At 42.7% G+C, this 27,973-nt stretch overlaps 1 protein-coding gene across 5 annotated transcripts; it reads right to left on the minus strand.

The window, feature by feature from the left end:
• Positions 1 to 230: 230 nt before the first annotated feature.
• lman2 (lectin, mannose-binding 2) lies at positions 231 to 25,762 on the minus strand. 5 transcript variants are annotated; one of them, XM_054792329.1, is made up of 8 exons: positions 25,383 to 25,612; positions 24,793 to 24,911; positions 22,054 to 22,171; positions 18,704 to 18,783; positions 16,884 to 17,045; positions 16,707 to 16,821; positions 11,493 to 11,612; positions 7,532 to 11,387 (listed from the first exon to the last, which is right to left on the minus strand). In XM_054792329.1, exons 1-8 carry the CDS (start codon positions 25,516 to 25,518, stop codon positions 11,227 to 11,229), a joined length of 1,011 nt encoding a protein of 336 aa, XP_054648304.1. In that variant the 5' UTR covers positions 25,519 to 25,612; the 3' UTR covers positions 7,532 to 11,226. The 5 variants fall into 5 exon arrangements, with proteins under 5 accessions (XP_054648305.1, XP_054648304.1, XP_054648303.1 ...); XM_054792328.1 differs by lacking the exon at positions 18,704 to 18,783 and adding an exon at positions 18,840 to 18,922 and having other exon boundaries at positions 7,533 to 11,387; XM_054792330.1 differs by lacking the exons at positions 7,532 to 11,387; positions 11,493 to 11,612; positions 18,704 to 18,783 and adding exons at positions 231 to 433; positions 18,840 to 18,922 and having other exon boundaries at positions 25,383 to 25,746.
• Positions 25,763 to 27,973: the final 2,211 nt, after the last annotated feature.

The raw sequence follows: 27,973 nt of genomic DNA on the forward strand, positions 1-27,973 counted from the left end.
AAGATGGTGTAAAATGGCCGCCATGAAGGGGGTGTCATGAAAAATGTCTGGGATTGAACGAGTGAAGAATGTGTTCTTCACGTACATGAAAAAGCCCACATGCAAGTTTTTCTTGAAACGTGCACAGCATATTTTCCAAAATATCAAAGTGCCAAAGCCGGGAAAGCCTTTGGACCCCCCCCCCCCCCCCCCCCCCGTGTGGATGACAGGTGAAAGGTGAACAGCAGACACACAAACATCACAATGAGTGTTTTCAAGGTAAACACTTCCAACTTCCTGTTCAGTCAAGGAAATAAAAGTCCTAAAAGGAAGTTTTGCATGAAATGTGCACATTTGGTGTGTTGGTCGTGTCTTTGAATTCCTCCCAGCTTGACGTCCAGGGGGCGCCGTGGTCTTCCTGTTTGAACGTTGGCGTGTCTTTCAAATAGCCTCGCTGCCAAGAAAGAAGAAAGAAAATGATGTTCTGCAAGAAGCGCTAGCTGGACCAATAGTAGGCTAAGCTGTGCTAACACAGGCTAGGTTCATCTTGTTGCTACGGACCATTTGGTGAGTATTCACACCCCCCGGTGACAAATAGTGACTTCTGAAGTCTTATTTTACGTAGATTTCATGTTAGATTTGTTAGAAAGTCCCTCTACTTAAACACTACGGTTGCTGTTTTCCACAGAGTTGCCGCTTGTTGACCTGTTAGCTTGTTAGCTTTCTCTGGCACAATGGCAATGAAAGAGAGCTGGAACTCGTGGATGTGTTACAGCCATAACTTTTATTGCAAATGTTGATGGGAAATGGGAGGAGGGAAAGTCGGATGGGAAGTCGGACTCACACAGGAAAGAGAGAATTATGCAAATTAGACAGTGGCATCATTTAGCGGCGCAGGGGTTGGCAACACTGGCGCAGCATCGCTATTTCACATCGCAGCTAGCTAAGAAACACACGAGACGTTTCCCAAATCCAAAACAATGCTAACAGGCGGGTGTGGGAAAAAATAAACATCATAAGAAGCAAATCAATTCCAATAAAAACAAATCCATAGACAGCATCTCACTTGAATATCAATAAAGAAGAAGGAAATAACACAAAATGTCATGTTTACATTTGCTTTAAAAACATAACCAACAATGTAGAACATATTTAAGCTAAGTTGAACAACCACGTCAGTGAGACTTGAACACGTGTCCACCGACAGGAAATGACATCACAGCAATGTCAAAGTTCACCCAAAGAAAAGAAAGACGGCCCATGTGTAGCAGATCCCAAATAAAGCACGTTGCTAACGTACAAAGTATGCATACCATGCAGTGCCTGCGCTAATGAGTCGCACCCAAACTCTTGGTTTTACACTCAAAAAGCAAAATGAAAGTTGTGTTGTTTCTCCAGCAGGAAATGAGGCCGCCACAATAAAAGCTCCCAAGGCGTGTGAGTGTGTGCTGATGGCAGATGGCACTGAAGCAGGGCCAGGCCTCTAGTGTGTGTGTGTGTGTGTGTGTGTGTGTGCAGGTGGGCGTGCACGTGTCAACAGCATGCCACAGGAAACAGGAGAAAAGACACGCTGTCACGTTGAACCCTTTTCTAAGTCTGCATTTTGTCTAAATCTGCAAAAATAAAAGTCAGACTGTTTTGACGGTGCATGATATGCTGCTTGTTGCAAAAAGAGCCAATATTTGTCAAAATGGGCACTCACATGAGTGTGCTGGTTTGACAGTGCATGGTATGCTGCTTGAACCTAAAATATGCAGACATTGACAAAATGAAAATGGATGCGACGCTGGACACGAGTTGGAAAAGGCAGCCATTGAGATGAACGTGCACGCATGAGCCTAGTGCACGTATGAGCACGGGTGCTGCAGCATGAGATGCAACAAGCAAAATGCACAGCAGCACAGCGCTAACATGATTCAAGCTCACCTAGCGTTCACTCACAGCATTAACATTTGTCAACAAGGACGAGGTAGGAAGAATAGAACACACACGTCCCACAAACTCATACACATGTCTGCATCACATGTGGTGTGTTCAAGGACCGGCCTATTATATGTCATCATTATCATCTATGTCAGCATCCCTAACCCTAGCACCACTGTCATCTATGTTAGCATGCCTAACCCTAGCACCATTGTCTTCTATGTTAGCATCCCTAACCCTAGCACCACTGTCATCTATGTTAGCATCCCTAACCCTAGCATCACTATCATCTATGTCAGCATACCTAACCCTAGCACCACTGTCATCTATGTTAGCATCCCTAACCCTAGCACCATTGGCATCTATGTTAGCATCCCTAACCCTAGCACCACTGTCATCTATGTTAGCATCCCTAACCCTAGCATCACTATCACTATGTTAGCATCCCTAACCCTAGAACCACTGTCATCTATGTTAGCATCCCTAACCCTAGCATCACTATCATCTATGTTAGCATCCCTAACCCTAGCACCACTGTCATCTATGTTAGCATCCCTAACCCTAGCACCATTGTCATCTATGTTAGCATCCCTAACCCTAGCACCACTGTCCACTATGTTAGCATCCCTAACCCTAGCACCACTATCAACTATGTTAGCATCCCTAACTCTAGCACCACTATCATCTATGTTAGCATCCCTAACCCTAGCACCACTATCAACTATGTTAGCATCCCTAACGCTAGTACCACTGCCATCTATGTTAGCATCCCTAACCTAAGCACCACTATCATCTATGTTAGCATCCCTAACCCTAGCACAACTGTCATCTATGTTAGCATCCCTAACCCTAGCACCACTATCAACTATGTTAGCATCCCTAACCCTAGCACCACTATCACCTATGTTAGCATCCCTAACCCTGGCACCACTATCACCTATGTTAGCATCCCTAACCCTAGCACCACTATCAACTATGTTAGCATCCCTAACGCTAATAACCCTAATAACCCTAAGCGTAACCGTAGCACCACGTAAGAAGACCAGCTCTCATTTAGTAAACAATATCAATCATCTGTAAAAATCTTCAATGAAGCACTTTAAATGCATGTTGTCGTCATCAAACTACTTAAGTGTTCATCTAACACACACTCAACAACCAACAACTTCATGTTGTCATTTTTCGTACCCTTGTTGCCAACTATTCAGTAAAAAAAAAGCAGCTATTGGCTGTCCTGGAAGTCGCTGGATGATGTCATCGCTGTCTAATTTGCACATCATTTGCTCAGTGAGAACACCAAATGCAGAAGAATACGTGCTCTGACCAAAGCAGGAAACTCCCCAAGGACGCCAGAAAACATCACTGCATTTGTCGCTCGTCACGTTTGAGGAAATGTGCCATCAAGGGGGGTTGGACTGTTGCCAGATCTAGCGACAACATCGCCAAGTTGGCAACACGATCTGCCATCAGCTGTGACTATTTACATGAGACGTTCAAGCGCATTACGGAAATCTCAGCATTCAGCGCTAATGTAGGATCAAGCCTACGGCAATCTGCGTACCTCTGACGGCACAAGCATCCCACTTTGGGTGCCTACGATCGAGAGTAAAGGTGATTAGCTGGATTATCCAGTACATGAGCTCCTGTGATCATTCCTACTGGTGACTGCACCATGACACCATACATTATTAAAATGGATTATAGTACATGAGCTCATTTGATCATTCCTACTGGTGACTGCACCATGACACCATACATTATTAAGGTGGATTATAGTACATGAGCTCATTTGATCATTCCTACTGGTGACTGCACCATGACACCATACATTATTAAAATGGATTATAGTACATGAGCTCATCTGATCATTCCTACTGGTGACTGCACCATGACACCATACATTATTAAGGTGGATTATAGTACATGAGCTCATTTGATCATTCCTACTGGTGACTGCACCATGACACCATACATTATTAAGGTGGATTATAGTACATGAGCTCATTTGATCATTCCTACTGGTGACTGCACCATGACACCATACATTATTAAAATGGATTATAGTACATGAGCTCATTTGATCATTCCTACTGGTGACTGCACCATGACACCATACATTATTAAAATGGATTATAGTACATGAGCTCATGTGATCATTCCTACTGGTGACTGCACCATGACGCCATACATTAAGATGGATTATAGTTCATTCAAGATTCAAGAGTTTTATTGTCATATGCACAGTAAGACAGGTAGTTACACTATGCAATGAAATTCTTCTTCTGTTCATTCTCCCAAAAAAAGAGAAAGAAAACACAAGAAAATGAATAAGAACATAAGAAACATAAATACCAATAAATTAAGCAACAACAGAAGATACATTAATACAAATAAATAAATAAATGAATAAATATATAGTGTTATGAGTGTGTTTCGTGCAGCGTGTGTGAGTGCTTCGTTGAGAAGCCTGATGGCCTGTGGGTAAAAGCTGTTTGCCAGCCTTGTGGTCCTGGACTTCAAACTCCTGTAGCGTCTGCCTGACGGTAGGAGTGTGAATAATGAGTGTTGTGGATGTGTGCTGTACATGAGCTCATGTGATAATTCCTACTGGTGACTGCACCATGACACCATACATTATTAAGATGGATTATAGAACATGAGCTCATGTGATCATTCCTACTGGTGACTGCACCATGACACCATACATTATTAAGAGGAATATTCATTGGTTCTGAATAGGAAATAAGGTGTGCTTAATACCTGCAATCACGCTGGAGTGATCATCTTAAGCAGTCAACTTTCTTGCTGAAGAGTCTTTCGGGTGTGTGTTGATGTCTGCTTCACATACACGCATGCACACGCATGCACACACACACACGCATGCACACACGCACACACACGCGCGCATGCAAGCAGAGAACTAAGCAGCTTTGCCAAAAGACGAAAAGTCATGTTTGCTCCATTTCAACCTTACTCTGTGAATGTTTATCAGCGTTGGGTGAAGCTAAAAAAAAGACAGCAGCTGATGAAAAAAAATCAAGTTGTTATCGTGGGGGGGTTGAAGACGCCGCTATCTGGTGCCAGAGTGGAAGGATTCTTGCGGAATGACAATGCTTCCGTATCGCCGCCTGTCGACAGTCGGCCCGCTTTCACTCGGCAGACGCGCTAATCAGATGCTAGCACCCGCAAAGCCAAATTAGCATCAGCTTGGCCCCAATATCAGACGCATTTAGCGGCGACTTTATTCGCGCTTCGATTCAGTCACGCTCGTCCACATCAAGCCTGAAAGGAGCGAGGCTGAGCGCTAAATTTAGGGTGACCATATTTTGATGAGCAAAAACCAGGACACTCGGCCCAGCAATGAAATACTGAAATAGTAAGTCGACATTTACTCAAATTTCAGTACGTTTAAAATATGTCAAGTAGAGAGTCAAGTGTTCTACAGTCGTATAACGTGGGGGTTAGGTTCCCAAAATAGCCCGCAATAAGTCAAATCCGCAAAGTAGACAACTTGGTTTGTTTTCATGATTCTGTTTTAAGGCTGTAAAAGTCCTCATCAAACGCTTGATACACTTTCTCATGTCGCTCGTTGAAACACTCTAGTTGACAGCCATGACCGCAACACATTGATTGACAACGCTTTACAGCCAATCAGGACACAGAAGACAATGGGCGGTGCAGACAGAATAGAGAATAGAGCTGAAGCGCAGAACTACAACACTCAACTTCTCTTCTGGAAGGGCCAGGCCTGTGACACTCCAAGGGGGAGGGAACAAAATACTATCACACAAGGTCCAAAGCGATGCCAAAACCAGAGCGGCAAAGGAACTCAAGGTCAAATGCTTGGGAGGCTTTGGAATGTGACCATTGTGCATTTTGGGGGAAAATGTGCCCTCTAAAGTCGCAAGTCGCAAGAACTTGGGAAGTCGTTGCACATGACGTCCCCAACTTTACGACACTTCAACTCAGCAGGTGTCAGACAATTAACTCCCGGTATACACTTTGCTTTCTCTTTAGCTTTTTGTGGCCTTTTGTCACCCCGCCTCTCGTGGCAGCCTTTGGGGGTTACGTCACATGCAGAAGAGTGCCGAAACATTCAATTCCATTTTCACCCTTTGTGAGGACAGAAACCCACAAAGGCCAGGACAGGACGAGTCCTGGAAACGAGGACGTGTCCTGGTAAAGAGGACATATCCTAAAGCAGGGCGAACGTTAGACGTTAGCATCTCCAGGACAGCTGGCCACTCGCTGATTGGCGGTGGCTGTGTAGGAAAGTAGGACACCTCCCGCTTAGAAACGACTGCCAACAAAGTCAAGGAAACAGAACAAAGAAAAAACATGGTCGCCAAACCGCCATCATGCCGCGTGACCTTGACGTGTGTGCAACGCAGCAACACGGCGTGTAGCGCGTGAGGGATGAGTGGGGGCTGCCGATGAAACGTTGCTTTGTTGTCCACAGTCTCACAACTGCACAATCTCTACAAGTGAAGGCCGCGCACAAACACACACACGCACACACACACACACACGCGGACACACACACACACACACACGCACGCACACACACACACACGCACGCACGCACGCACACGCGCAGTTTCACTCATATGACTGTGATGCCGTGAGCTTCTCTTCTTTGACTGAAGCAAACCCCCCCCGAGGATGTGCAGTCCTGAATGTGAACTCAAGTTGCATCAAGTGCGTTTTGGCTTTTTTTTGCCAAAGGAAGAAGAAAATAGGAAGTTATGGCGAGAAAGCGTCCTGCTTCACTTCTTTTTCCACTTGCATGACACTCGATGGCTTTGACTAAACATCACTTGAGGAGAGAAGATGCCCAGAAAACATAATCAATAGAGTGCACTTCATCACTAAAAGGCAGGCAAGCGGGGGGTCGTCAAGGCTGACTGAAGACAATGTACCTGACACACACACACACACACACACTTCTACCCTTGCACAGCGGCGGTATGGAATGTTGACATGGATGACGAATGAAGCGGAGTGGGGGGGGGGCATTTAAAAGAGTTAAGCGCTCAAGGACAAAAGCTGAGCACTGGAAGTTTTCTTTTACCCTCGTCCTTCACGGTGGCTCTTATTTGCCACTTTCACTTTCTTTGATTGTTGTTCTTCTGTGTATCATTGCGGCCCAAGAGAGACACGGGTGGTGCCAGGGTCCCATTGCAATCCTTGCATTTATGCTTAAGGCACTAAGACCCAGCGGTCGTGTGAAGGCCCTTCTACAGTTCTGACTTATTGTTCATTTTGATGTTCATTTTCACTTCCACGGTGACGACGTTTTCTTTGGTGCACTGCATAAATAAATCGGTATTTGTTGAGCGCGTGTCCAACAAATGAGGCGAGAAAGAAACATGACGTGAATAATAAACTGCGTGCTTTCTTTCTTTCCACTTTGTCTACAAGTGAAGACAGTATGTTCTCAGTGGGAGTCAGAAGGACGAATTATTGCCTGCGACAGGACTTTCTCATCTCGTGTCTTTTGTCGACAAACACAACAGCTAATCTTCTTCTCGTTTCTCTCCGAGGACGCCACGTCAACATTCAGACAAAAAAAAAAGACGCAACACCTTCAGCACTTTGTGCGGCCGTGTGACGTCTGTGTGTCATCCAGCTATCAACCGTTCTTCACGTCAACACTTGCAGCCCCAGGAAATTGGATTTCAAGCACTCGTTTCAGGTTTTCCAGGGTGACGTGATTCAAAATTGTAGTAGTCAAGTGATGCAGGCGAGTGCCAGTTCATGTCTCTGTAGAAGACCACATCAATCAATCAATCAAAGTTTATTTATATAGCGCTTTACAATAGCCCACGGGCTCCCAAAGTGCTTCACAATAAGACAAAACATAAGAACACAGCATAAAACATAAACACAAAGTAAACACAGAATAAAAACTCTATAAGAAAATGCTTCAGTGCTGCAGAGTGCTAAAAGCCTTTAAAAGTACATAAAATGGGAGTCAACAAGAACTAAAAATGCATAAAATACAAGACCGCCCTAGTCGGTGTTGAACGCCTGTCTAAAAAAATGAGTTTTCAATTTCGATTTAAAAAGGCCGACTTCAGTAGTGGTGCGAATGTCAGTGGGCAGTTTGTTCCACAGTCTGGGAGCAGCGACGGAGAAACAGCGTTCGCCCCACTGTTTGTATTTTGCCCGTGGGACTTCTAACAGAAGCTGTCCCGAGGAACGGAGGGCCCTGCCGTGATTGCGGATAGTTAAAAGCTCCGACAAGTACGACGGAGCAAGGCCGTTAATGGCATTAAAAACAAATACTAAAATTTTAAAATCGATTCTAAAACGAACTGGAAGCCAGTGGAGTGATGACAGCACCGGGGTGATGTGCTCACGTCTGGGCGTGTTTGTTAAAAACCGGGCAGCAGCGTTCTGGACCAACTGCAGATTACTGCAACATGATTGATTACAGTCAACATGTTCAGGATGGGGCCGCACGGTGGTCTAGTGGTTAGCAGGTTGGCCAATACAGGAACAGCCTGGAGATCGGGAAGGGTTGGATTCTCCCCTGGGCATTTCTGTGTGGAGTTTGCATGTTCTCCCCGTGTGCACGTGGGTTTTCTCCGGGCACTCCGGCTTCCTCCCACATTCCCAAAAACATGCAGGTGAGGTTAATTGGCGACTTTAAATTGTCCATAGGTATGAATGTGAGTGTGAATGGTCTATATGTGCCCTGCCATTGGCTGGTGACCAGTCCAGGGTGTACCCTGCCTGTCGCCCGAAGTCAGCTGGGATAGGCTCCAGCATGCCCCCGCAACCCTAATGAGGATGAAGCGGTATAGAAAATGGATGGATGGATGTTCAGGATGTACATCAAAACATCTACCGTAGAAATACACTGGTGCTACCAGTCTACTCTATCCTACCTGTTGGTACTACAGCGCCATCTGGTGGTCACATATTTATATGACCACTACCACGGGCAAATACCATCAGCACTAAAAAAATCACGTCCAGACTTTTAGAACGCTATCCTGCTTTCTGCTACTCACAAAGTAGAAAAACACCCAAAATGTACAAATGTTGCACTTACGTGGCATGACCAACCCGTGGAATGAGATAAACATCAGACTGGCCTGACAGGGCACACATCCCATAAAAACATGGATGATACCAAGATTTTAATTTCATATCATTGTGGTATATAGAGTACATGATATTTTATTGATCATTGTGGTAAATAGAGTATATGATACTTTTATTGGGCCGCACGGTGGTCTAGTGGTTAGCACGTTGGCCAATACAGGAACAGCCTGGAGATCGGGAAGACCTGGGTTTGATTCTCCCCTGGGCATTTCTGTGTGGAGTTTGCATGTTCTCCCCGTGTGCGCATGGGTTTTCTCCGGGTACTCCGGCTTCCTCCCACATTCACAAAAACATGCAGGTGAGGTTAATTGGTGACTCTGCCATTGGCTGGCGACCAGTCCAGGGTGTACCCTGCCTGTCGCCCAAAGTCAGCTGGGATAGGCTCCAGCATGCCCCCGCGACCCTAATGAGGATGAAGCGGTATAGAGGATGGATGGATGGATACTTTTATTGATATCATTGTGCTATATAGAGTACATGATACTTTTATTGATATCATTGTAGTATATAGAGTACATGATACTTTTATTGATCATTGTGGTAAATAGAGTATATGATACTTTTATTGATATCATTGTGCTATATAGAGTACATGATACTTTTATTGATATCATTGTGGTATATACAGTATATGATACTTTTATTGATACCATTGTGGTATATAGAGTACATGATACTGTCATTTCATGTAATTGCCAGGTATATTCCGTGTAGTATTTTATAGGAAAAACCCCTTCATTTCTATATTGGATTTTTTGTTTTATGTACTTTGCAGTCAAACATTTACATTGGGATATTTGTCAAGAATAATTGCTTCATGTCATCAGAAGACTAAAAATAGTTTCAGTGCTTTATGCTTAATGACATTTTTTCTACTAAAATGTTATTTTCCCTCACAATATTGCAATTTTATTCTTGTAACATGACTGATTTTTCCTTTTTTGTTAAATGATATTTTTAGAATTTGATTGTTTGCACTTTGGGCACCCCTGCAATAAGTCTCTGTGATCAAGGCAGTTTCATGGAAAAGAACAATTTATTCCACCTCAGAACACACCTTTGAAAATAAAGCACGTTTTGCAGAAAATAAGAGAAAGTAAAGGAAATAAGGTTGAGGCAGGAACACCTTAGAGCAGGGGTCACCAACGTTTTTTCTTGTGAGAGCTACTTTTAGAAAATGAAAATGGCCACGAGCTACTCATTTTTGTAGAAATGATTTTCATAGCTTATTTCAACCCAAACAGATCAAATATGCTTGTTTAACCAAAATATTCACCAAATGCTGGTATCCACAACTCACATTTTATGTTTCAGAATACTTTTCTTTCTAGTGTTCTCACGTTATTAACTGAAAACCTGAATGAAAAGCAGGCCTGCGGGCGCCTCATGTGGTCGTGGGGGGCTACCTGGTGCCCACGGGCACCACGCTGGTGACCCCTGCCTTAGACACACACTTGGGGTGGGGCACATTCATCTCATGAAAAATAATAAAAACATAATTGAGCATAAAACGTGAAAAAAAACACCAAAAAGTCACATTTCCTGCCAGCTGTTTTTTTTTGCAGATAAAAAGGTACACGTGTTTGACATCTCAACGCTAACAGGAGGCGACATGGCGCCTGTTCAGTTATTATCCTGATTCCTCCTTCCTGGCTGACGATGCTGATTGTGCACGTGGACGCTTTGTCAGTGGCAGCTTGGGAAAAAAAAGATTGAAGACGGTTTGTCGTCATCAAAGCGCTGACTTTGTTTAACGTGAACAACGCCGACCTCATTTAACGGCAGTCAGCTCGCTTTTTAAAGTAGCTTTAACGGTGATCTGACGTCCCGAGAACATTAAACGCCTCATCAAGTCCACTTTGGAAACACGAAAAGCTCATCTAGAGGGTGGGCGTGTCTAGGGGGGCAAATTTGAGTAATAAAGAAGAGAAAATAACCAAGTGTGTATGGGAGTGGTGGCAGTTGTGCTGTTGCCATAGCAACCAGAATGCTGCTCAGCCAATCAAGTTTATGACAGGAAAGCAACCTTAACACACGCACACATACACACACACACGCACGCACGCACGCACGCACACAGTGCTTCCAGGATGCAAACAATCTTCACCAAAACAAAAAAAGATTCTCATTAAATGTGCTTCAACTGTCCATCTCATCATCATCATCGTCACCTTCAGGCGCCCCCTGGTGGGCGTCTTCCTGTCCTCATCCTCAGTAGAACCTCTTGTTGCGCTCCTGCCTCTTCTGGACCACCACGGCCCCCACCACGCCGCACACCACGATGCCCAGCAGAGCGCACAGCAGCAGCAGGAAGACCTTCCAGCCCGTCAGCGGCGTGCCGCGGAAGTTTCCCGTCGGGTCGTCGATGTTGTCTGAGGAGGGAAAGCACGTTGGTTGCGTGTTTTGTTTTTTTTGTTTTTTTTAAACCTTTCAAGGCCGCCGAGGGAGCGCTGAGTGTTGAGAGAAGCACCGCACACCTTTGGGAGACTTGAGGAGACCCACGCTGGGCTCGATCTTGGTCCAGTCCAGGTTCTCCTCCTCAGGCGTGTGTTTCACCATCAGCTGGTAGAGCTTCATGGAGATGATGTCATGGTTGTCTGCAACATCAGTCATGGCTTTCATAGTTGGACTTTATTCCCATAATAGGTTTGTCTACAGCAGGGGTCACCAACGTTTTTTCTTGCGAGAGCTACTTTTAGAAAATGAAAATGGACACGAGCTACTCGTTTTTGTAGAAATGATTTTCATAGCTTATTTCAACCCAAACAAATCAAATATGCTGGTTTTACCAAAACATTCACAAGATGCTGGTATCCACAACTCACATTTTATGTTTCAGAATACTTTTCTTTCTAGTGTTCTCACGTTATTAACTGAACACCTGAATGAAAAGCAGGCCTGCGGGCGCCTCATATGGTCGTGGGGGGGCTACCTGGTGCCCACGGGCACCACGTTGGTGACCCCTGGTCTAACCTTTTCCCCAACCTACATTCCCAAAATGTCCAACCTTACTTAGTTTAGTTTCTCATAATATTGCAGCTCCATGCTGCTAAGATGACCAGTTCATTCGTGTAAAATGGCCACCAGCAGAGGTCAGGGCTGCTGTCAAGCTTAAGGAGGAGTCCGATCCAGCATGGATGGCTTGTGGGACTCCTGAAGCTGCTGACAGGAAGCTTCAGTGGTGGTCCAGGCAAAAACTCAGGTTTGGGAGGAGTTCGGTGAAGCCATGGAGCACGACTTACGGTCAGCCTCGAAGGGGTTCTGGCAAACCATACAGTGGGGACGGGGGCCTGCTGAGTGTGAAGCTTCTGGGATGAGACGCAGCACCACCAAATTCGAGCCATGGTTCTCAGTGGGAAAAGGGTGGGTTGGGAATGAGGTCCTGCCCCAAGTGGAGGAGTTCAAGTATCTCAGGGTCTTGTTCACGAGTGAGAGAAGGTCGGAGCGTGAGGTCGACAGGCGGATCAGCGTCTGCAGTAATGCAGTCGCTGTACCGGACAGTCGTGGTGACGAGAGAGCTGAGCCGGAAGGCAAAGCTCTCCATTTACGCCCCCCCATCTATGTTCCCACCCTCACCTATGGTCATGAGCTTTGGGTCGTGATCGAAAGAAGGAGATGGCGGATACAAGCGACTGAAATGAGTTTCCTCCATAGGGTGGCTGGACTCCCCCTATGCTCAGTCATCCGGGAGGGGCTCAGAGTAGAGGCGCTGCTCCTTGACATGGAGAGGAGCTAGTTGAGGGGGCTCGGGCATCTAGTCCTGATGCCTCCCTGGTGAGGTGTTCCAGCCAGGAGAAGGCCCCGGGGCAGACCTATGACACGCTGGAGGGATTATGTCTCACAGCTGGCCTGGGAACGCCTTGGTGTCCTCCCAGTACTGAGACTGCTGCCCCCACAACCCGGACCCGGACAAGCGGAAGAAAATGGATGGATGGAAATTGCCACTTTTTTTTCGTATTTCTGCTCATGTTTTTTTTCCCCAACTATTTCAACTTTCTTTCTTTTAGAGCCTCCAAATAACCTAACATGTTTTTGGAAGGGAAGGAAACCCGAGTACCCGGAGAAACCCACGCACGCACGGGGAGAACATGCCAACTCCACACAGAGATGCCCAAGGGAGATTCCAACCCAGTGTGGCCAACATGCTAACCACTCGGCCGCCGTGCAGTTCAGGTCCTTGTTTCTCAAAATATACTACTTTTGTTCTGTTTGTTTCTCAAAATATTGTGACTTTAATCATTAGAATTTTTTCTTTAATATTTCAACCAAATGCTACTAAAATGGAATTATTTTTCCTCATATTCCCACTTTATTGTCATATTTCTACTTTTTCCCTTGAATGTTGTCATGTGTGATAGAATACAAGATTTTCTCTTATTTTTGAATTTGTTCTGCTCACGTTTTTTCAAATACATTTTCTTCTTGTAGTGTTATGACATCATTCCCATAATATTTTGACTTTATTCCTATATTATTGTTTTTCTTCCAACCTAATTTTAAAAAATGACAACTTTATTTTATTTTATTAGTTTCTCATATTGCTTAAACTTTTTTTTCTTTAATATTTCAACTCTATGCTACTAATATGACATTTTTCCTCATAATATTACCAATTTATCCCCTTAAAATTGTGACTTTATTCTTAGAATATCATTTTTTCATTAATGTTTTGACGTTATTCTCGTAAAATTATAGCTTTTTTTTCATTTCTGCTGTTTAATTTTCCAACATTAAACAAATTTGCTGTTGTCAATTTTCTTCTTGCAACTCATTGCAACTTTATTCCCATAATAATTTGACTTTCTAACTATTCCCACATCCTCATTTGAAAAACTTCCAACCTTATTTGATTTATTATTTGTCATTTTTTTTTTTAAAGGAACCTATGATGCTTTTCCTCTTCCTGACATAGAAATGTTGTTACAATGTTGTATTCTCGTGTTGAACGATGCCAACGTGTCAGATAATCGGGTTTGCACATTTGGAAGTGAGACCTGAAAGCAGTTTTGGATGGCTCTGCACGCTAAAGCTGTGTTTTAGCAACATTTTTTTAACACCGACTTCCACTGACATCAACGCAACCCGGACTTCCTTATATGGGCATGCCCAAGCAAACACTGTAGGCCTGCCCTCCCCCCGCCCTGCTTCGTTCTGATGTGTTGACGGTGTTAGCACGTATGGCTCCCAGGAAGTGTTTGTGGGGGTGTTCCTATCCAATCCAATCTCCACTTTATTTATATAGCACGTTTTATAAACACTGGGCCTCATTCACGAAACGTTCTTACGCACAAATGTGTTCTTAAAGCCTTCTTACAAAGATTTTTGGCATTCACGAAACGTGTTCTTAACTCACAGTTCTTAGATCTAAGAACAAATTCTACGAACGCTCAGGAGGACTCTTACGCACAAGCAAAGCTTGCACTTTCAATGCGTAATCGCCCTCATGATGGATTTTGCAACCTGATCCCAAAAAATGTAGTGCAAATAAAATATCCCAACAATCATTTATCATAAAAACAACTAAAATATACTCCATCGATAAATATATATTCAAATCCCAATTCATCAAAAAAAAAAAGGCTTGCTGGACGTGCGCTGCGCAGAGAGAGAATGTAAAGGGACCATTAGATTTATTTGCTGAAAGCCACAAATATTTGATGTCCCGCTTCAGGCTTCCCTCTCTCATCGCAATGAAACGTGGTGTGCCTATTGCGCACGTAGCACCCCCAGATAACGACATGCGCCCCCAGCCACGTCTTGAGCCAGAGCACGGGGCTGCTGTATTAATTAGGCAGCATCTAATTAAATGTAACCACAGAAAAAATAAATTGTCACACACAAACTATGTATTTTTTACTTTATTTTTCCATCATGATTGTGTAAATATTTTCTAAAGTTTCCGAAATGGTTTGGTTTCTGATTGATGACCCACCTCCCGTTTCCTCCAGATCCCTCCGGTGCAGTCCAATCTTTTTTTTGAGTCTATTTTAAGTCAAAACAGTTCTTTTTAACCTCTGCGGTGGTGCGTTTCTCCGTGGAAACGGCATTTATAATTCCTGCAATGGTGCTCCATGCCGACACTTTTTGGATGGCCTGATGACCGGTGGATACACGTGAAAATAAGGTGGTCTTGTGTTCGCTCACTCCTTGTAAAAGCACCTCTATTTCAGTACAATTGAAGTTTTTCTTTCGTTTGTTGTCCAGCTGCTCCTCAGTCTTGCCCCTGTGCGTTGCCATCTCTGCCTCCAGCTGCCTGTTGCGCACGGCACATTTTTTACCTTATATAATAGGCGGTGACCTATGCAAATTAGGACTCACATGCACGGGCATCGCAGTTGGCATTCATCAACCTAAGAACACCGGTGCGAACGATTATCCCTACTTAAGAACGTGTCGTAAATGAGGTGCAGTTTCCAACTCGCGCCTTCTTAAGTAAAGTTCTTAAGAAGACTTTTAAGAAGATGTTCGTGAATGAGGCCCACTGTTTCCAAAGTGCTGCACAGACTAGCAAAACCAGAAATAATACGTAAAAGTAAAAATTACTACAGTAAAAACTAAAAGATTAAATAAAAACAAAGAAATGTACAACAGTAAAAATTTTTTAAAAAAGTAAAAACAATAAAAGCAAAAAATCCAAGAAGTAGGTAAAAAATAACTAAGTAAATTAAATTAAAAAACTAAAAAAAATAAAACCATTAAAACTAAATAATAATAAAAGACAAAGGCTAAAGAGGCAAGCATCAGGCAGAAGTGGTTGGAGTTGCTGATTCACGGCCAGCAAGAGAAAAATAAGCTCATCTGTCAACGGCACTTCACACGGAACTGTTTTGTGAACACGAGCCGATACCATGCCGGCCTACCCGCCAAACTGTTGTCCAACGCCTTTCCAACGTTACTCGGTCGTGTTGAAGAGTCAGAAGAGCAAACTGCAAGTAACAATTTATCAGTGTCCTAACTGTCTTTATTTTGTGTAAGTCATCAGACAAAAGGGGTTTGGCAGCTGTCCGAAAGTCCTTGGCAGCGCTTGGGACACAGCGGAGTGGGCTCGGAGGGAGGCATACCTGGAGGAGGGCTGGGGGTGGAGTAAATTACACAGAGCATTTGGGCGGGAGGCAGGAAACGCTGCAGGAAGAGGAAGTCTGGAAGATCTCAAAAGATTTCTGTGCGTTTATCGTGTGTAGCTGCTCTATAGGAGTCCACAATTTAATACAAAAGGCCCGAAAATGACTATAACAGGTCCCCTTTAATTAATATTACAACTTCTGAAACTTCTAGAATGACGTTATTTATCCTCTTATTCCCGTACAATTACACCTTTTTGTTGTTGGATGACCACTTTAGCTCGTATTATATCGTGTAAAATAATATTTGACTTTATTCTTGTAAAGCGACTGCAGATTTGTAATTTTTGATGTTTTTTAATGATATTTTTAGAACGTGTCGCAGGCAGTAAAACACAGCCTGCACTATCAGCAGGGAAGAAAGTATGAATCAGCAGAAGGCGCTGTCTCAAGGACATTTTGCAGACATGATGTTGTGTAACTGCATGTTTTGGAAGTGCAGTAGTCTGGTAGTACTGCGGTACTGGAAGATAAACAGATTTTATGGGCGTCCATGATTTGTGTTTTTCGCAAATGTTCAGGATGGAAAATGCCGACGATTGCAATAAATGTTCAATTGTTGTCACGCACCTGAAAGGTCCCCCGTGGCCGCAGAGGCGCCAAAATAATATCCGGTTGGCAGACGAACGCCTCCGATATCGATGCACTCTTTCCACTCGTTCTTGTCGTCCACATCCAGCATCACCTGTGGGGAGGCGACGGCACGTCAAGAAGGCGGGACTCGACGAGATGTCCGATTCTACGTACGGTCAGTCGGCTTTTGGAGTAGCGGATGGCGAGGTAGGTGTCGCTCTCTCTGTTGCGGATCTCGGCCGAGCAACCGCCCAGCTCCGACGACCGTCCATCTTTGCCGTGGTCGTAGCTCAGCGAGCCGTTGTTCACCATGGCCGACACGTACGGGAAGGAACGCTGTGGGCGACACGAATGAAGAGTGTGAAATGGAAGGACCGTGACGAGACAACGCCGGACTGACATTGCAAAGACAAAGTAAGATGAGAGTTCCAAGATGACATGCAAGTATGACCCCTAGTGGCTGTGGGCAGTACACCACTGGAAAGTGCTTAGAACATCTCATTGGAAGGACATTCTTGTCCAGATGTTGAACAACAACACAAAGCTGAATGGAAATGGACGACCTCTTGGTTCTCTGCTATGTCATTAGTTCCTGTTCCATGCTTTTGTTTTCTTTGGTTCCGTTTCCTATTTGACTCGTTTGAGGGAGCGCTCAAATGCACACCCACTCTTTGGGGCAGAAGAGAGCTCCACCAACAGTTAAATAGTGTTCTAACCCAGGAGTGTCCAAAGTGCGGCACGGGGACCACATGCAGCACAATCTAAAAATAAAATGTAAGAAGACTTTAAACAAAAAAACAGCAAAAATGGAAGACTAAGAGGAAAAGGTTGTAATCAAACGATAAAACGTTGGAATTTTATGAGAACAATGATGTAACATAATGAGGAAGAATGATGCCATTTTAGTAGCATACATTTGAAATATAAAAAAAAACATTTTTTTTAAAAACCTTCTTATAAGAAAGAAAGAAACAAACAACAAATAACATATTTTTGGAAAATTAGGCTGCGGAAAAAGTTCTAATGTTCCGACAATAAAGTCAAAATATTACGAGAATAAAGTCCATCCATCCATTTTCTATGCCGCCTATCCTCATTAAGGTTGCAGGTATGCTGGAGCCTATCCCAGCTGACGTTGGGCGAGAGGCGGGGTACACCCGGGACTGGTGGCCAGCCAATGGGGGGGACACATATGGACAAAAACATTCACACTTGCATTCATTCAGGGAGAACATGCAAACTCCACACAGAGATGCCCAACGACATTCCAACCCAGATCTTCCCCATCTTCCGACTGTGTGGCCAACATGCTAACCACTCGGCCACCGTGCGGCCCGGGAATAAAGCCATTATTACATTTTGGCTATTATATCGTATGGTCCTAAACTTTGATCAGGTGATAAACAACCTCTTTCAGTTTTTTTTGTTTAAATGACAAGCTCCAAATGTTTTTTGTCTCACTTCCTCTTCTTGTTTTTGCATATTGTGGCTCTACTTAAAACCTCATTAAGATCCAAATGTGCAAAATGGTAATTCTAGCAATTTGTCAACCGGTCGTAAGATTTCGATCAGGTGTGTATTAAAGAAAAATGTTTTTTGAAGTCATAATGTTATGAGAAACAAACATTCCCCGTTAGCACTGTTCGGGTTTGCTGGCTTTAGTATCCCACCTTCCCTCCTCCACTCCACTTTTCCTTTAACTTTTCTTTGGTGTGGTAACAAAGTTACCAGTGATACGTTAAAAAGGGTTCAAGACTACTTCTTTTTACACTTGCATGACAGCTGTTAAAATGTGACAAAATGAAGAGAATGCTGACAATAAAGGGTGGATGTCCAACACCTGCGTTCACGCTTCATGGCAAACATGGCGGCTCCACGTCAACATGCTCAAACGCCTCACAGCATGCTGCTTTCACGTGACAAAAAAATACATGAAAAATAAAATAACAATCCGAGTCAGCATGCTGACGACAGAGAGCCGAGTCGGCACTCACATCGGCCGAGTCGTCGTTAGAGTACGTATCGATAAAAACCGCCAGGCCGTGGAAGAGCGCATTGTCGGAGAAGACGGGCCCTGCGGAGAAGAGGAGGCGGGGTCAGTGGCGAGGGCGGCACGCGGCCAACACTTACGTCCATTCCGTGCAGGTCGTTGCGGAAGGTGTCCAACAAAATAGCCAGGCCCAGAAACCGATCCTGGCTTCCAAACACCGTGCCTAGGGTGGAGGCAGAGACCGGCATCATTGTGTGGATACTTCAGGGACAGTTAAAACATACCTTAACTGAGATGACTTGAGATCTATCAGGGTGGAAAAGGTTATAAAGCCATTTCTAAAGCTTTGGGACTCCAGCCAACTACAGTGAGAGCCATTATCCACAAATGGCCCAAACATGGAACAGTGGTGAACCTTCCCAGGAGTGGCCGGCCAATCATCTTGATGATCCCCAAGACCTTTGGAAAAATGCTCTGTGGTCTGACGAGACAAAATTTCTTAACTTTTTGAAAGGTGTGTGTCCCATTACTTCTGGCATTTCAGGAAAAAGGAAAAAGAACATCATAGCAAGAGTAAATGGTGGTGGTAGTGTGATGTCTGGGGCTGTTTTTTTCTGTGATAAATAGAAGCATGAATTCTGCTGAAGGAGAATGTCCGGCCATCTGTTGGTGACCTCAAGCTGAAAGCAACTTGGGTTCTGCAGCAGGACAATGATCCAAAACACACCACCTCTGATTGGCTGAAAACATTGGAGTGGCCAAGTCCAAGTCCTGACCTGAATCCTATTGAGATACTGTGGCATGACCTTAAAAAAGAAAAGCTTCCAATGTGGCTGAATGACAACATTCTGCTAAATTCCTCCCCAGCGCTGGAAGAGACTCATTGCAAGTTGATTGCAGTTGTTGCTGCTAAGGGGGGCCCAACCACTTATTATGTTTAGGGGGGCAATCACTTCTTCACAAAGGACCATGTAGCTTTGGATGTTTTTCTCCCTTAAAAATAAAAAGCTTCATTTAAAAACAGTGTTCGGTTGTGTTGTCCTTGACTAATATTTACATCTGTTTGGTGATGTGAAATATTGAAGTGTGGCAAACATCAAGAAATCGGGAAGGGGGCAAAGACCTTTTCATACCACAGTATGTATTTCTGCTAATATAAACATTCATGTCACACTGACGTGCTATGATTATCTGCTGGAGGCATCATGTCTCCAAAACACGTCCTGCACATGCTTATCACCTGATTCAAGTAGCACTGGGTGTCTAGGCATGTGGAAGATGGCTTTAGTCCCCTTTTGAGATGACCTCTCCCCATGATAGGCACATCCTATATAGCAGTGGGTGTCCAAACTTTTTCCACATAGTGAAAAATGAAAGGATGCAACTTTGTCACTTTGATATTTTGTAAAGCAACACATGCAGCTATGCTTAAATAAAGTTCTAAAGTTATCTTTATACAACATATTTCAACAAACAACTGCACTTTTGTGATATAGCTGAAATAGCCACTCTTTCCAAATACGTCACCTTACTTCTTAAATAATGTTCATAAATGTTCTTTTGTGAATATTTGGAGTTCTCTGGGCATTCAATACAATGAGAATATTTTTATGACTTTATTCCCAGAACATTGTAGCGTTTTCCTTTTCCCCCCCCAAACCTCATTTTCCATAACTTGCAACTTTATTTTTGCTTTGGTTTCTCACATTTCAACTCTATGGTGCTAAAATGACATTACTTTCCTCATTATATTGAAGTTTACTTTCAGAACATTTTCTCTCAAATACGCCTGTTTTCTCTTAATATTTACACTTTATTCTCCTAAAATGTTTTTTCCCTATTACTGCTGTGTTTTTCTTCATTTTCCAGCTATGTTAGCTTTCTTTTTGTAAATTTTATTCTCGTAGTTTTGACTTTATTCCCAACACATTTTGATTGTTTTTTTTGCAGCCTAATTTTCCAAAAATTCCAACTTTATTCATTGTTTTGTTTCTTTCTCATATTTCAACTTTACAAAATAATGTCTCTTTAATACACTGCTCAAAAAAATTAGAGGAACACTTCAAAAACACATCAGATCTAAACTGGGGGAAAAATGATCTTGAATATCTTTCCTGATAATAAGTGGGTGATGTATTAGTAACAAAATGATGCCACATCATTTGATAGAAATGAAAATGATCACCCTATAGAGGGGGGAAATCAAAGACACCCCAAAAATGAAAGTGAAAAAATGATGCAGCACACTTGTCCATTTTGCCAAAATGTCATTGTAGCAACTCAAAATGATTCTCAATAGTTTGTGTGGCCCCCACGTGCTTGTACGCATGCCTGACAACGTGGGGGCATGCTCCTAATGAGACTACGGATGGTGTCCTGGAGGATCTCCTCCCAGATCTGGACCAGGGCATCACTGCGGTACCTGGACGCATGAGAGTCCAGGAGACAGGAGCATGCCCCGACGTTGTCAGGCATGCGTACAAGCACGTGGGGGCCACACAAACTACTGAGAATCATTTTGAGTTGCTACAATGACATTTTGGCAAAATGGACTAGTCTGCTGCATCATTTTTTCACTTTCATTTTTGGGGTGTCTTTGATTTCCCCCCTCTATAGGGTGATCATTTTCATTTCTATCAAATGATGTGGCATCATTTTGTTACTAATACATCACCCACTTATTATCAGGAAATATATTCAACATCATTTTTCCCATGAAATTGCAACCTTTTTTCTCGTTAGAATGCAACTTTTTTCTTTTCAGCTTTCCATCAAATTACAGCCATTTTTTCCATTTCTACTGTTTTTTTATTTTTATTTTCCAACTATTTCAACTTTCTTTTTCTTCTAATAAATGATTTCTCTGAATGTTTGGACTTCCTTCCAGTCACATTACAACATTTTCTGCAGCCTAATTTTCCAAAAATAGCAACTTTATTTGTTGTTTGTTTCTCATAATAGTACAACTTTTAAAAAATGACTTTCTGTAATTTTTCAACTTCATGCTACTAAAATGACATTATTTTTCCTCATAATATTACGTTGTAAAATGACAACTTTTTCTCTTAATATTTTGACTTTATTCTTGTAAAATTACTGTTGATTTTTCCAGTGTTGCTGTTTTTTTAATTTTCTTGTTTAATGATATATTTAGAATGGGATGCTGGCCAATAAAGAAACAGCCACGGGCCGTACTTTGGACACGCCTGCTGTATGGTAACATCACACTTGCATTTTCTCTAGAAGCCATCATGTTCAGGTTGCGTTGAATTCATTTGTACCTCTTATTGCTCTCAATGAGCTTGTCTCGTCAAAGTTGGTCATGTGACGTGCAGGCGAAACACTCCAGCTTACCAGGATGGACTTTGTCTTTAGTGTACCAGAGAGCGATGCCGTCGCCGTGGAGATTCTTCTTGCCAAGCCCGTGGACTTTGAAGTGGACGTGCATCTCCCAGTCTTTGAGGTAACAAGGCTGCATCACGCAACAAAAACCTTCATCACAAAGTCAATCATCGCTTTGGGATTCTGTCCAGGAGAGATTGCTGTCCGTCGCCAACTTGGCAACATTTTATACGTAATGATGTCATCAAATACAGGTACGTAATAAATACGTAATCATGTGACGTGCACAGCGCTACATACTGCATAAACAACACATACAACACCTGACACTGTAGCTTGGATTATTAGCATTTTCGCTTTCTACCGTTTTCCCACATTGAAAGACATCAAGGTGCCAAGTGCAAATTTGAGGATACATTTTAAAATTCTAATAATTATTATATGAATTACTTGTTCATAAGTTCTTTTACAACCAAAAAAAATCAACAACCTAAATATACATTTATCAAGAAAGATTTTAACTTAACATAAATATATTTCAATAAGTAAAAAAAAAACAACTCACAATAATATTAAAAATATAACTATTTAAAAAGTAAAACAAATCAATTAGAAATAATAATACAATTAAACTATACACATACACACACAGTACAAATGTTTAATATTGAAAAAAATAAAAAAATAAAATACATGTCTTTTTGACATGCATTATTTCCAGGCTTTTGTGGGCCACATAAATTTGTGACTCTGGGCCCCGGGCCATGCGTTTGCCTCGTGTGCTGTAGGAACATACTGTACTGCCTTTGGATGTGTCACTCTTGTCATGCTCTGTCATGCTTTTACTGTTGTATTTCCTATTGTCTGTTGTTTTTTGCTGTGTTCTACGTGTAGCTTCGTGGAACATGTCAGGGTGGACGCAATCGGCGATTATGCTGTGTCTCCACTGGAATACTTCCGTCAGCACCACTTCAATAAATATGCTGCGTGCACTGTGTACTGTGTACTTGGCTCCTGACGGAACATAGCGTTGCTGTTGTGCCCTTACCAAAATTTACGATCGCGATATTTACCCGCTTCTTCAAATACATGCTGTTCAATGTTCTGCATTTTGCCGTACTTCTCGGTGTGAACACACTTATGCACTTAAGTGTGAGTACGCAAATGACTATCGCCCTATAGCACTCACTCCAATTATAAAGAAGTGCTTTGAAAGGATAGTCATGACCCACATCAAAAAGAGCATCCCGGCCACTGTGGACCCTCTACAGTTTGCATACCGCCAGAACCAGTCCACGGATGATGCAGTCAACACTGCCATCCACACAGCCCTTTCTCACCTACAGGGCCAGTACACATATGTCAGAATGCTATTTATAGACTATAGCTCTGCATTCAATACAGTCAGCCCCCACAAACTCACAGATAAGCTCCTCACACTTGGCCTGTCACCCTCCCTCTGTAACTGGGTGTTTAACTTTCTCACAGGCAGGCCCCAGTCAGTCAGAGTCCACAATCGTCATACAGAAGAGAGGTGGCGGACCTCATAGCTTGGTGTCGTGATAACAATCTCCTTCTCAATACAGATAAGACTAAAGAGATGATCATCGACTCAAGAACAAGGGAAAAGGAGCCGCATAGACCCCTGTTTATTGATGAGACTGAGGTGGAGAGGGTCAAAACCTTCAAGTTCCTTGGCACACACAGCAGCGAGGACCTCACCTGGTCTCACAACACCCAACAAATTATGAAGAAGTCCCAAAGGAGACTGTACTTCCTGAGAAGACTGAGGGAATTTGGCATGTCCACCACAATCCTGAGTTGCTTCTACAGATGCACTATGGAAAGTGTCCTTACAGCCTCCATCACTGTTTGGTATGGTAACTGTACAACACGTGATAGGAAGGCACTCCAGCGGGTGATCAAGACCTCACAGAACATTGTTGGGGCAGCCCTCCCCTCACTGCAAGACATTTATAAAACTAGAGTCCTACGAAGAACACACAACCTCATCAAGGACAGCACACATCCACAACACTCATTATTCACACTCCTACAGTCAGGCAGACGCTACAGGAGTTTGAAGTCCAGGACCACAAGACTGGCGAAAAGCTTTTACCCACAGGCCACCAGGCTTCTCATCGAAGCACTCACACACGCTGCACGAAACACACTCATAACACTGAACATCTTATTTTTGCTTTTAATGTATTGGTATTGATGTTTCTTCTGTTCTTATTCATTTTCTTGTGTTTTCTTTCTTTTTTTTAGGGAGAATGAACAGAATAAGAATTTCATTGTGTAGTAGAACTACCTGTTTTACTGTGCATATGACAATAAAAGTCTTTAATCTTGAATTTTGAAATGCGCAAATGAGACACAGCCAAGTCTAAGTCCTAGACGTCGCATCCGCACCAGAAAGATGCCAGATAATTCCTTGTGTTGACCTGAGCTCGCTATTCTGTGCCACTACTTACTAGCGTCCACGTTATCCTACTTTCTTTTTGTATGTTCACTCGTTTCTCCGGCGTCTTCGTGGACTGCCTCGTTGCTCCGTTTCTAGTATGTGTTGTTTTCCCGGCCTTAATCTGTAGTGTCTGCTTTTTTTCTTTTCTATATCCTTCCAATAAAGTGTGTTGGACAACATTTCATGGCTTTTTGGGCCCAAAACGAGGCCGGGACGACACATCTGTCACCATTTGTGGCTTCAAAAGTGATCCGATGCAGCAAAAGAACAAGTAATCTTCTCACCACAGTATTCCAGATGGATCCCTGCTTGCTCCTCTCATCCGGGGTGAGTCTCACGTACGAGCTGGTCACCAAGGTGCTACCAGAGAAGTCCCACTGGCTGGACGGGCTGGTGCCCACACCTGGAACACAACAAACAACAGCGTGACACACTGGACAAGTCACATATGACACAAAATGAATAAACTTGTATCTCCTTCACATTTAACATTCTAGCTTTCCAATTCAAATGAACATTACCAGTCCAAGTCACTCTGATGCTCTTCCTCACAACTATAAATATTTATTCTCTCAGTAATATACATATTGCATGCAAATATTCCTTTTCTGTCTCTGAGCTCAAGTTGTGATCTTATTGCAGCATAAAACTGAGACTCAAACAGCTGAAAGCAATGGAATGACGTCATTTAATTCTTATTATGCAAAACAATCAAACAAGGTGTCTTTCAACAGCGTCGCGTGCCTGCGTGCCCTATTTCGCTCACATAATCAACTTAATTCATCACACTGCAGCCAAGTATGTGGGCAGGAAATTAAATAAACACATTTGTACCACAGCAGAAAGAAGCATATGAAAGAAACACTTGCGTTACCTTGGTAAGGTTTCATTAACGAGTGCTCCCTTTTTAGGTGCTCCGCGTTGCCGTCCGTAATGTCGCCGCACACCAGTCGAAAAGTGAATACGAGGATGAAACACACACAGCCGGGAAACACTTTAAAACTCTTCATTTTGTGGCAAACGTCTGCGAGAAACTCATCAAAACAAAGCCACCCTCAGACTTCAGTAACCAGCCTGTCCGTCTACTATTATCTTCCTGTAGGAAACCACCACCATACGACGCGCGGCCTACGTTCCTAATCTCTCGCTCAAATTAACAAAATAACATAACATATTAATTAACATATTTATGCTCCAATGCTCATAATATTATATTGAATGTTTACGTCTAAATATGTAGAATATACTTGAAAGTTTACGCGTAATTTATCAAGAACAATTTGTAATCTTTACAAGTTTGTGTACGGAACATATTTTTGAGACGCATGGGACGTAAACCAATCAGAGACACGCACATCGCAAATTAAACCAATCGGGGAGCTCTTGTAGTTAATACGTGATCCACTAGATGGCAATAAATGTCAAGATAACAAATAGCGCACATAACTATTACGACAGTTCAGGCAGTCACACTGATAGAATTGAAATACATGACAATTATATCCTAATTATGAGCAATACATAGTGAAACATAGAAAGATTTTCTTTTGTAAATAGCACATGTCGATATGCTAACAAGTTATATATACGATCTCAGCTTTGTCATATACAGTCATGGAAGAAATGATTAGAGCACTCATGTTTCTTTAACAGTTTATGTTCATTTGAATGCCTGATACAACTAAATGTACCTTTCTTTGGACAAATGTAAAAATGACAACAAAAATAGCTCATGAGAGTTCCATTTCTGGCAGTACAATGCTATAGCTATTCATGGAAGAACTGAAGTGATTTTGGTTATTATCAAGAAAAGCATGGAAGTTGCTCGATATCAGCTCTTATGATGAGCTATATTTGTTATCATCATTATATTTGTCCAAACAAATGTACCTTTAGTTGTACCAGTCATTAAAATGGATCAATAACCGGAAGAGACAAGGGTGGTTTAATCATTTCCATGATTGTATGTATACTGTATATGCAGTATATACTGTATTGAATGTCTGTTGACTTGTTGTACTACCACCTTTAACCCACAGGGGGCAGTGTAGGTGTTCTTTTCATTGTTCCAATGAAGGCGTAGTAGTAAAATGCGCCAAGTTTCCAGGCCAAGTGGAGGATATGCTGCCTGTGCAGGACATAAAACGACATGAGCAGGCATCACTTGAAGGGCATGAAGGGAGCAATGGCGCCGCCAAGGACATAATGCTACATCGCTTTTATCCGCCTATTATTAGCTGCTTCCAGGCCCTTTAGCAGCAGCTGGGAATGTGACCTGGGGTGTGCAGAAGTTCTAGATAAAATGGCTAAAAATAGCCACCTATCAGCAGCAGGCCAGGGAGTGACTTCATGCACACAATTCATCAAATATCTCTTGCGCGTTGCTTTACAATTAACACAATTTGAAATGTTTCCGAGCTGAAAGCACACATTTTAAACATTTGGATGGATGCAAGACTTTTTCCCACAGCAAATAATGGAGAAATACAAATGATCCGTTCCAGGGTCAAACTGTCACCGTCATAGAACCTTTATGAAAGCATTTATGACGCGCACAGGCAATAAAGCACCACCGCATTGAAAGGATGGAATACGTTTTTTCCTTCTTAAATAGCCTGCATTATTGCCACAATATTATGTTCATGATATGAAGTTTTTCTGATTTTATTCCGATAATATTTTGACTTTATTCTCACAATATTAGAACTTTTTTCACAACGTAACTTTCCATCAGTTACAATACAACCTAAAGAAAACAAACATATTTATTCTTTAAGATTTCAACTTCATGCTACTATAATGATGTTGCTCCCTCATAATACTATATTATTTTTTGTAAAATAACATTTTTCTCTTAATATTTTGGACTTTATTCTGGTAAAATTACTGCTGATTTTTTCATTTTTGCTGTATTTTTTGGTTAAATTCTCTTTTTCCTCATATTATGAGTTTATTCTTGTAAAATTGCTGCTGTTTCTTCCATTTCTGCTGTTTGTTTTCATTTAAATACACCACATGATGGCACTGTTATTAAAGTCCATCAGGAAAATTAACTTGAAATTTCTCTCACAGCTTTTACGAAACCAACCGCTCTTGCTTTAGGGCGACCACTTGCCCACTTTTAGAGGTGTGACAAGCACGTGCTTGAAAATAGTGACTTTCCATCCCATTGGGTGCTTTTGAGAGCTGTAACAATCTCCTTTTGTTCTCACGGCGTGCAGATTTAGCAGGGCAGTGAGAGTAAATGAAGCATGCAAGAAGTGACTCGCGTGAAACGTTATTTAGGCAGCATTTCCCAGCGGCAAGTGGTACATTTCATCATCAGGATGAGGAATGGGCAATTAAGGAAGGAAAAAGGCTAAAAGTCCTTCCTTTGCAGGCACAGAGTTCCCATCTCCCCCATTTTGGTGGCACTGATGTGCATTTCAACGGCGTCACCGACTGTTTTGTACAGGTGGTAAAAAA

The sequence above is a fragment of the Dunckerocampus dactyliophorus genome, chromosome 11 (assembly GCF_027744805.1).
Source record: "Dunckerocampus dactyliophorus isolate RoL2022-P2 chromosome 11, RoL_Ddac_1.1, whole genome shotgun sequence".
NCBI lineage: Eukaryota > Metazoa > Chordata > Actinopteri > Syngnathiformes > Syngnathidae > Dunckerocampus > Dunckerocampus dactyliophorus.